Raw genomic sequence first — 11,184 nt, forward strand, 5'->3', positions numbered from 1 at the left:
TGTGGAGGGCAGTATATATAGGAGAGGAGTGTGGGGGCAGTATGTATAGGAGAGGAGTGTGGGGGCAGTATGTATAGGAGAGGAGTGTGGAGGGCAGTATATATAGGAGAGGAGTGTGGGGGCAGTATATATAGGAGAGGAGTGTGGGGGAAGTATATATAGAAGAGGAGTGTGGGGGCAGTATATATAGGAGAGGAGTGTGGGGGAAGTATATATAGAAGAGGAGTGTGGAGTGTAGTATATATAGAAGAGGAGTGTGGGGGGCAGTATGTATATAGGAGAGGAGTGTGGAGGGGGGCAGTATTTAGAGGACAGTAGTGTGGAGGGTAGTATGTATATAGGAGAGGAGTGTGGGGGCAGTATGTATATAGGAGAGGAGTGTGGGGGCAGTATGTATATAGGAGAGGAGTGTGGGGGCAGTATGTATATAGGAGAGGAGTGTGGGGGGGGGGGGTATGTAGAGGAGAGGAGTGTGGAGGGTAGTATGTATATAGGAGAGGAGTGTGGGGGGCAGTATGTAGAGGAGAGGAGTGTGGGGGGGCAGTATATATAGGAGAGGAGTGTGGGGGGCAGTATGTAGAGGAGAGGAGTGTGGGGGGGCAGTATATATAGGAGAGGAGTGTGGGGGGCAGTATGTAGAGGAGAGGAGTGTGGGGGGGCAGTATATATAGGAGAGGAGTGTGGAGGGGCAGTATATATAGGAGAGGAGTGTGGAGGGGGCAGTATATATAGGAGAGGAGTGTCGGGGGCAGTATGTATATAGGAGAGGAGTGTGGAGGGGGGCAGTATATATAGGAGAGGAGTGTGGAGTGTAGTACGTATATAGGAGAGGAGTGTGGAGTGTAGTATATATAGGAGAGGAGTGTGGAGTGTAGTATATATAGGAGAGGAGTGTGGAGTGTAGTACGTATATAGGAGAGGAGTGTGGGTGTTATGATTCTGGACAATGTGATTGGTTCTGTTCAGTTGGGTTTCCTGTGTGATGGTTGTCATGACTACACGCCAAGGGGGACACAGAGCAGGAAGGAAGCCTCCTGTTCCTTGGTTGCTATGGGATTAGCCCCGCCCTCCTCCTTGGCCGTAGGTGACGGTGGCCGGAAGTGAGGTGGCGCTGTCGCCGTGGTTCGGCGGACCCGGAAGTGCAGCAGGGCCGGGAGGAATGGCGGCAGGTGCGGGAGCTGTGGACGAGGAGAGGGATATGAAGCAGCTGCAGACGGAGCTGAAGGAGCCGGGGAGTCCGCAGGGGAGAAGCTCTGCAGACAGTAAGTGGCCGGGAAAGCGCAAGGCGACCTGACAGCGCGGGAACTCTGCGACTTGTAGTTCCTCAGCACCGTGCAGAGCTCCTGTGCAGCTATTATGTACAGCATGCGGGACGACGGTGTGTACTTGTGTTATACTTGTGTCATGTGTGTGATTGGTGTACGGTGTGTGTGATTGGTGTACGGTGTGTGTCATGTGTGTGATTGGTGTACGGTGTGTGTCATGTGTGTGATTGGTGTACGGTGTGTGTCATGTGTGTGATTGGTGTACGGTGTGTGTCATGTGTGTGATTGGTGTACGGTGTGTGTCATGTGTGTGATTGGTGTACGGTGTGTGTCATGTGTGTGATTGGTGTACGGTGTGTGTCATGTGTGTGTGATTGGTGTACGGTGTGTGTCATGTGTGTGATTGGTGTACGGTGTGTGTCATGTGTGTGTGATTGGTGCACGGTGTGTGTGTGTCATGTGTGTGATTGGTGCACGGTGTGTGTGTGTGTCATGTGTGTGATTGGTGTACGGTGTGTGTCATGTGTGTGATTGGTGTGTGTGATTGGTGTACGGTGTGTGTCATGTGTGTGATTGGTGTGTGTGATTGGTGTACGGTGTGTGTCATGTGTGTGATTGGTGCACGGTGTGTGTGTGTCATGTGTGTGATTGGTGTACGGTGTGTGTGTCATGTGTGTGATTGGTGTGTGTGATTGGTGTACGGTGTGTGTCATGTGTGTGATTGGTGTGTGTGATTGGTGTACGGTGTGTGTGTGTGATTGGTGCACGGTGTGTGTGTGTCATGTGTGTGATTGGTGCACGGTGTGTGTGTGTGTCATGTGTGTGATTGGTGTACGGTGTGTGTCATGTGTGTGATTGGTGTGTGTGATTGGTGTACGGTGTGTGTCATGTGTGTGATTGGTGTGTGTGATTGGTGTACGGTGTGTGTCATGTGTGTGATTGGTGCACGGTGTGTGTGTGTCATGTGTGTGATTGGTGTACGGTGTGTGTGTCATGTGTGTGATTGGTGTGTGTGATTGGTGTACGGTGTGTGTCATGTGTGTGATTGGTGTGTGTGATTGGTGTACGGTGTGTGTGTGTGATTGGTGCACGGTGTGTGTGTGTCATGTGTGTGATTGGTGCACGGTGTGTGTGTGTGTCATGTGTGTGATTGGTGTACGGTGTGTGTCATGTGTGTGATTGGTGCACGGTGTGTGTGATTGGTGCACGGTGTGTGTGTGTGTCATGTGTGTGATTGGTGTACGGTGTGTGTGTGTCATGTGTGTGATTGGTGCACGGTGTGTGTGTGTGTCATGTGTGTGATTGGTGCACGGTGTGTGTGTGTGTCATGTGTGTGATTGGTGCACGGTGTGTGTGTGTGTCATGTGTGTGATTGGTGCACGGTGTGTGTCATGTGTGTGATTGGTGTACGGTGTGTGTCATGTGTGTGATTGGTGTGTGTGATTGGTGTACGGTGTGTGTGATGTGTGTGATTGGTGTACGGTGTGTGTGATGTGTGTGATTGGTGTACGGTGTGTGTGATGTGTGTGATTGGTGCACGGTGTGTGTGTGTGTGTGTGTCATGTGTGTGATTGGTGCACGGTGTGTGTGTGTGTCATGTGTGTACGGTGTGTGATTGGTGTACGGTGTGTGTGTGTGTGTGTGTGTGATTGGTGTACGGTGTGTGTGTGTGTGATTGGTGTACAGTGTGTGTGATTGGTGTACTGTGTGTGTGTGTGTGTGTGTGTGTGTGATTGGTGTACGGTGTGTGTCGCGGTGTACGGTGTGTGATTGGTGCTGTCTGGGATGGTGTGATAATTGGAGGGACTGACCTTATAATATAGTCGGGGGGGGGGGGGGGGGGGGCAGATTATTGGGGCTCCACCAATCGCTGCGCTCCGCTCTGTGTATTTATCTTTTAGGTTCAGCTCTGTGAGTGGTGAGACCTCCTGGTGCCCAACCTGCAGGGGTGACAAATGTGCCCCTTTGGCACTCTCTGTGTTGCCCTCTGCCCTGCTATAGTACTGAGTTATAAAAGTCAGACATTATAATATATCTCAGGATGCCGCCTCTCCCCTCCCCCTCCGGATTTATATCCTCTCCAGCCACATGTTGTTTTTATTTTCTAGTGAAGGTAAAACTAAAGTAGAACTCCGTCACATACACCATCCCCCGCTCAGTCCTGACATCGCCCTGTCAGTAGAGTTCCTCCTCATTCCTTTAAACCGGAACACATGAATTATGAAGGACAAATGAATGCGGATGAGGCACCGAGTGAGTCTAATTAGCTCCTTAATCAGCCGCACGCCCCGTGTAATTAATGTTTTAGAGGAATGAGGCGGCGCCCTACCCGTCTTCCTAAAACGTGGCACATCCTGGAGCAGAATGCAGTATCCTCTTCTATCCTGGGCCGGTGTCTCCCCCCTCCCCCACCATGCTTTTATCCTCTGTCACTACTGGGCTCAGCAGTGATGTAGAGAGCGGGGGATGGAGACGCAGCGGGGGATGGAGACGCAGCGGGGGATGGAGACGCAGCGGGGGATGGAGACTTATTACACATATAAAAGTGATGAATGTTGAAGACTGGAGAGGCTGCAGTGCTGGAATGAAGGATGTAGGTGACCCAGACCACCGGGGGGGGGGGGGGGGGGGGGGTGAGTATAGTATATCATCATTTCCATTGCAGGATCTGTCGTTAGGAACAGTTCTAAGTGGTTCTGGTTCTAAAGACCAACGTTTTTTTTTTTTTTTTGTGTTTTTTGTTTTTGTTTTATGCATTCTCTGTATTAAGGTAAGAGTGCCCCACTAACTGTTTTATCCCCCCCTCCCCCCCCATTATAAACACCTGACTGCTTTCACCAATCCAGCGCTGCTCCTCTCACTTGGTCTCACTGGGGCACTGAGAGCTCTGTCAGCCATAGGCTCCCGCTGCTGTCAGTCAAACATCTGTGAGGAAGAAGCAGGGGTGTGGCTTACCACCGCTGTGTGTGTCAATGGATGCACATTGGTGCCCCCATAGCTTCCAGCTTGCTAAAGAGGCACCCGTAGCAGGGAGAAGCAGACAACGGCAGCAAGGGACTTCCAGAACCGCTCTGTGCAATGTTATTGATCGGGACCGGTGATCAGAACTTCTTCTTTTTTAGTTTGATGAAAAAGAAAACCCTTTTTAGTATCACTTTTAAGAGTTCAGGAATGCAACAAAACCTCAGCGCTCGTTCCGTTCAACATCCGATGGTGCATCAGGGGCCTCCGGACTATGAACTACAATTCCCATCATGCCCAGTCATGTCTCTGAATGACAGTTTTACAATCCTTCATGGGGCGGGAAATTCTACAACTGGAGGGCTGTAGTTGGGAGATCCCTGTATCCCTCTATCCCTGTATCCCTGGCATAGATCCATGTTGCCCTCCTCAAGCAACACTGTAAATAAACGCAGGAGGGTGCAAACGCCGCGTGCATTACCATCCTCACATTTTATTTATTAAAAATTACCAAAAACATACCCAGAGCTCTGAGGAAAGGGGCCGGTCCCCTGAAATGCGTCAGTGATTTGGGCACCGCCTGAGCTGCATATAAGTTTCATTGTATCTCTTCATGTTTTGAGTGTTTTTACCAATTTTTACTAAATAAGATGTGTTGGGTGTTTGTGCCTCTCCTGTGTTCCACTTTGAGTTGTTTTGATCACTGGGGTATAGGGATGTGCACATAGGTGGGAGGCTGATGCTCAGAGTTGTAGTTCATGGGTGGTGCTAAAGGTGTGAAGGTCGCTGTTGCCACATCTAGGACTGTAGGTTGGCGGGGGGGGTGGGGGGGGGTGGGGATTTGTTTGGTGCGCTGGCGATGTGTTCCTCTGGTTCACATTACACTGGGTAGGATCTGTAAAGACCTTTGTATACTCCGCGCTCTGATGCCGGACACTGGAAGATTCAATAGAAGTCCAGACTAATGCTGACAAAGACAAATTCATCCACTTCAGCAGGTACAAGCTGAATTCTGATTCTTGTGTGGCTGTTCCAGGTTGAAGTTGATCGGTGGGTTGACTTGTATTGAACAGGCCCAGGGGAAAACTTTTGTCGATCAGCAACTGCGTGTTCTGACCGCGGAGAGTCCCACTATTAGAACACAATGTCCCAGTGGGGGGATTTTGGACATCCACCTTATTGTTGTGAATGTAGAAATCTGTTCGTTTTTCTTCATTCAGCCCACTGGCAGCTGCAGCACTATTGTTGAACACCTTCACACTGGGGCGGTGCGGGCATCGGCGGTAAAGCACCACTATTTTTAGCGGTGCTTTACCGTCGTTTTAGTGGCATATGCGGCCACTAGCACAGCGGTTTTAACCTTTTTTCAGTCGCTAACGGGGGTTAAAACTGCCTGGCGGTATAGCCGCGCTGCCCCATTGATTTCAGTGGGTAGGAGCGGTGAATACACGGCTCCTTCAACACTCCAAAGATGCGGCTAGCAGGACTTTTTTCACCGTGGAATGAATGGTGCCGGTTTTTTTCAGGCGCTATTTTTAGCACTGTAGCGCCTGAAAAGCGCCTCAGTGTGAAAGGGGCCTTAAGGCGGCTGCATCTGATTGGCTGTAGTCAGTGTTCATCGAAACGTTTTCTGACCGATTTCTTCCATTTTTTAACCAAAGATTGTGATGCCAAGTTGTGCCCACGTGGATGCCCACGGGTTACAAAATTCAACTTGTGTATGACCAACTTTTATATGGACTGATGTTGTGGGGCAGCAAAGTAGATGGAGAGGATATTCCTGAAGCCTAGAAGTATTTGTAAATGGGTCATGCCAAATATGTTTGTGTGGGAGATATTGGTTGTGGAGGACGGGCACCACATTACTGATTTCTTCTTTTGTTCACCGTGTTTATATAAAGCACTGATAGGAGAATACATTTCACCATTGACATTGATTATCTTCATTAGTAGAGCTATCAATCTATTGTGTCGGACTCAGTCTTGCAGACACACCTTTGTCACATACCAGGCTGCTTAGTGTCTGCCGGAGGCAACTAGAACATGTTGAGATAACACTTCTCAAGCGGGACTCTTCTGGAGGTTGCCAGGGGATACACGAGCAAAGAGCAACATCTGCCTCTGGGATACTCAATGATCCTTCTAGCTATCTATAGGGGGGGCTTTCTTCCTACTGATCCACCAGTGTAAGGGGGGTGACACTGACTACCAATGCAAGGGAACAATTTTCACTGTCGGCACTTTTACTCCTCTTTTATTATTCTATTTTTTTTTTTTCATCATTTTCTCTTGAAATTGATGTACAGTGAGGGGGAAAAAGTATTTGATCCCCTGCTGATTTTGTACGTTTGCCCACTGATAAAAAAAGATAAGTCTATAATTGTAATGGTAGGTTCATTTTAACAGTGAGAGACAGGATAACAATAAGGCTACTTTCACACTGGGGTGGGCGGGCGCCGGTGGTAAAGCGACGCTATTTTTATCGCCGCTTTACCATCGTTTTAGTGGCGCTATTCGATGGTAAAAGGGTTGGGTGCTGCCCCATTGTTTTCAATGGGAAGGGGAGCTTTAGAAGTGGTTAATACACCGCTCCTATAGCGCCGCAAAGATGCGGCTTGCAGGACTTTTTTGACCGTCCTCCAAGCGCACCGCTCCAGTGTGAAAGCCCTCGGGGAGTGAATGGAGCGGCTCTTCCGGGGTGCTTTGCATGTGTTATTTTTAGCACTATAGGGCCTGCAAAGCGCCTCGGTGTGAAAGTAGCCAACTATCCAGAAAAAAGTTCTAAATTGCTTTACAATTAATGAGTAAAGGTAAGTATTTGACCCCTTTGCAAAACATGATTTGGTACTTGTTGGCAATCAGAGGTCAGACGTTTCTTGGAGGGATTTTGTCCTCTTTGCAGATCCTCTCCAAGTCATGAAGGTTTCAAGGCTGACTTTTGGTAACTCTAACCTTCAGCTCTCTCCATATATTTTGTATGAGATTAAGGTCTGGAGACTGGCTAGGCCACGCCAGGACTGTGCTGCTTCTTTAGCCACTCCTTTCTTGCCTTGGCCGTGTGTTTTGGGTCATTGTCATGCTGGAATACCCATCTATGACTCCTTTTCAATGTGGGAAGGAAGGTTTCTCCCAAGATTTGAGGGAACATGACTCCGTCTATCGTCCCTTTGATGCAGTGAAGTTGTCCTTTCTGTACCCTTAGCATAAAAACACCGCAAAGTGTAATGTTTCCCCCTCTGTTTGGTGGTGGGGATAGTTTTCTGTCATAGGGGGCATTCCTTCTTCTCCAAGAATGGTCATTTGAGTTGATGCCAAGAGCTCGATTTTGGTCTCATCTGACCACAACACTTCCCCCAGTTCTCCTCTGAAATTTGCTAATAAACATCTGAATGATTCGGATGGGTCTGTGATGTGATTTCCTGAGCGGGGGGACCTGTACATGTGATTTCCTGAGCGGGGGGAACCTGTACATGTGATTTCCTGAGCGGGGGGGACCTGTACATGTGATTTCCTGAGCGGGGGGGACCTGTACATGTGATTTCCTGAGCGGGGGGAACCTGTACATGTGATTTCCTGAGCGGGGGGGACCTGTACATGTGATTTCCTGAGCGGGGGGGACCTGTACATGTGATTTCCTGAGCGGGGGGACCTGTACATGTGATTTCCTGAGCGGGGGGGACCTGTACATGTGATTTCCTGAGCGGGGGGGGGACCTGTACATGTGATTTCCTGAGCGGGGGGGGGACCTGTACATGTGATTTCCTGAGCGGGGGGGGGGACCTGTACATGTGATTTCCTGAGCGGGGGGGGGACCTGTACATGTGATTTCCTGAGCGGGGGGGGGACCTGTACATGTGATTTCCTGAGCGGGGGGGGGACCTGTACATGTGATTTCCTGAGCGGGGGGGGGACCTGTACATGTGATTTCCTGAGCGGGGGGACCTGTACATGTGATTTCCTGAGCGGGGGGACCTTACGGGGGCTGCAGGATTTCAGTCCCTCGCGGTGTAGTGTGTTACCGATTGTTCTCTTGGTGACTATGGTCCCAGCTGAGATGATGGAGAAGATTCTCCGGTGTAGTTCTGGGCGGATTCCTCACCGTTCTCCTGATCATTGATCCTCCATGAGGTGAGATCTTCCATGGAGCCCCAGACCGAGGAGATCCATCGTTATTTTGTGAATAATAATCCCACCAACTGTTGTCACCTCTCACCAAGCTGCTTAGTGATGGTCTTGTAGCCCATTCCAGCCTTGTGTAGGTCTCCAATCTTCTCCCCGACATCCTTGGACAGATCTTTGGTCTCCATTCTTTGGTCATGGTGGAGAGATTGGAATCTGATTGCTTCTGTGGACAGGAATCTTTTATACAGGTAACGAGGAGATTCAGAGCAGCTCTTAGGCCCGGTTCACACCACTGCGGGGGGGGATCCAGATGTGATTCACACAGCAAATCACATCCGATCTCCGTAGCGATGCGAGTTCAGCCATACAGATAGTATACAGATAGTATACAGATAGTATGGCTGAATTCGCATCGCTCCCGCTGCAAACTCGCACGGGACCCTTTTTTGGGTCCGCAACAGAATCGGATCGCATGGGGGTTCACACCATGCGATCCGATTCCTGTGCGAGTCTGCAGATCGCACTGCGATATGCGGACGGATCTGGGGGTGTCATTAACATAACATTGACACTCCCAGCCATCCGCATAGGGCAGTGTGAACTGCCGGCGGGAGGTGTGCGATGCGGGTAAACGCCGCGGATTCGCAGCGTTCCCGCATCGCTATAGTGTGAACCCGGCCTTAGAGGTTCTCCTAATCTCCGCTCATTACCTGTACAGAAGACACCTGGGAGCCAGAAATCTTGCTGATTGATCGGGGATCAAATACTTTCTTCACTCATTAGGATGCAAATCGATTTCTAAATTTGAAATGTGTTTTTCTGGATATTTTTTTTTCTTCTGTCTCATTAAAATGAATTCTATACTGATCATTTCTTTGTCAGTGGGGCAAATGTACAAAATCAGCAGCCAATCAAATACTTTTTTTCCCTCGCTGTATAGAGCAGTCCTGGGTGTCGCATTATCTAAGAAGGTCACATTCCTTTTTCTTATGTCTTCTTCTATCTCATCTCACTGCTCACACTAATGTAGTCGGCAGATATAGTAATTATTATCGGGTTCCCTGAGACATGAATGTGTTTGTTTTTCAGGGCCGCCTTTGTGGTAAAAAGTTGCTAATGACTGACCGAAATAAATCTTCAAAAACACGGAGGGGTTTGCATAACACATATCCCGAGTTGCTACAATTTCTTTAGATTTGACAAACTATGTAGTGAGAGGGCATGCCTAAATATTACTACTATTAGTGTTGGGTAGACCCTCCCATTACAGAGATGTAGCAAAATGTTAAAGGACGTTGTACAGTCATATTACAAATATATGTCCATCTATAGAGCCCTGCATTGGGTAGAAGCGGGTCAGAGGGCGTATTGCAAATAGAAAAACCAAAAAGAACCGCGCAATCCCTAGAAATGAATATAGGGTGGCGCCCCTCAACCGAGAGACTGAGACTACAAGAAGCCGGTAGTGATTTAGAGTGCAATGCCCCTTATTATAGGAACAATATGTATAATTAAAAACCACCATATATAAAATTTCCTAGTGAATACCAAAATCTTGTGTCATATATAAAAAATGACTCATAAACACACCAAAGCAACAATCCCACAAAATGCGTGTACATATAAATAACCTAAGTTGTGAATCCCACTCTATGGTGAAATACAAAATATTCTATACAAAATTGAAGAACTAATCATATGAAATAAAAAGTCCTTTCGTTTTATAGTCCTTGAAATGAAACCAGAAGAAAGAAATGTTGAAGAACACCACGTGTCGTAGAGAACATCAACTTTCTGATTTATGCTCCGACTCATGAACCATACTGAAGTGCACCACCACCAAAGGGGTAAGATGGCTCCTTACCAGACATCTTCATATGTTGAGCTTTTAAAGGGTCAAGCCAAACCACATAGGTGCCTTATTCTCCAGCCCTGTCATCACTCTCGGATCAGATCCCCGTTCTCCTCTCTATGTAACTGCTCCATCAGCCCCACCTTCCAGCTCCGCCTCTGGCTCCGCCTTTTAGGCTGGGTTCACACTGCTGCAGGGGGAGATCCGGATGTGATTCGCACCGCACTGCAGTGCAAATCACATCCGATCTCCGTAGCGATGCGAGTTCAGCCATACAGATAGTATACAGATAGTATACAGATAGTATGGCTGAATTCGCATCGCTCCCGCAGCAAACTCGCACGGGACCCTTTTTTTGGTCCGCAGCAGAATCGGAAGGCATGGGTGTTCACACCATGCGATCCGATTCCTGTGCGAGTCTGCAGATCGCACTGCGATTTGCGGACGGATCTGGGGGTGTCATTAACATTTCATTGACACTCCCAGCCGTTCGCATAGGGCAGTGTGAACTGCCGGCGGGAGTCATGCGATGCGGGAAAACGCCGCGGATTCGCGGCGTTCCCGCATCGCTGTGGTGTGAACCCGGCCTTAGTCTGAAGACATGAGGGGAGCAGGTCGGCAGGAGCAGTCTGGAGTAAAAAAGCGGTAGTCGGAGCCAGAGGCGGAGCTGGAAGGTGGGGCTGATGGAGCAGTTACATAGAGAGGAGAACGGGGATCTGATCCGAGAGTGATGACAGGGCTGGAGAATAAGGCACCTATGTGGTTTGGCTTGACCCTTTAAAAGCTCAACATATGAAGATGTCTGGTAAGGAGCCATCTTACCCCTTTGGTGGTGGTGCACTTCAGTATGGTTCATGAGTCGGAGCATAAATCAGAAAGTTGATGTTCTCTACGACACGTGGTGTTCTTCAACATTTATTTCTCAAATCGCCTTTCAGGACAACCCCGGAGAGAGTAGCTCCACCTTGCAATCAGGAAACACAT

At 48.9% G+C, this 11,184-nt stretch overlaps 1 protein-coding gene across 2 annotated transcripts in view; it reads left to right on the forward strand.

Moving 5' to 3' along the window:
• Positions 1-1,093: 1,093 nt before the first annotated feature.
• Positions 1,094-11,184, forward strand: part of SLC35A2 (solute carrier family 35 member A2) — a 40,643-nt gene continuing 30,552 nt past the window's right edge. The window contains exon 1 of one of the 2 annotated variants that reach the window (XM_077463265.1): positions 1,094-1,262. In XM_077463265.1, coding sequence (XP_077319391.1) covers positions 1,160-1,262 — 103 coding nt within the window. In that variant the 5' untranslated portion in view covers positions 1,094-1,159. The other variant, XM_077463266.1, reaches the window with a different exon arrangement.

This window comes from Lithobates pipiens, unplaced genomic scaffold, assembly GCF_037356315.1.
Source record: "Lithobates pipiens isolate NorthernLeopardFrog02 unplaced genomic scaffold, aLitPip1_a1.2 Scaffold_3, whole genome shotgun sequence".
Taxonomy (NCBI): domain Eukaryota; kingdom Metazoa; phylum Chordata; class Amphibia; order Anura; family Ranidae; genus Lithobates; species Lithobates pipiens.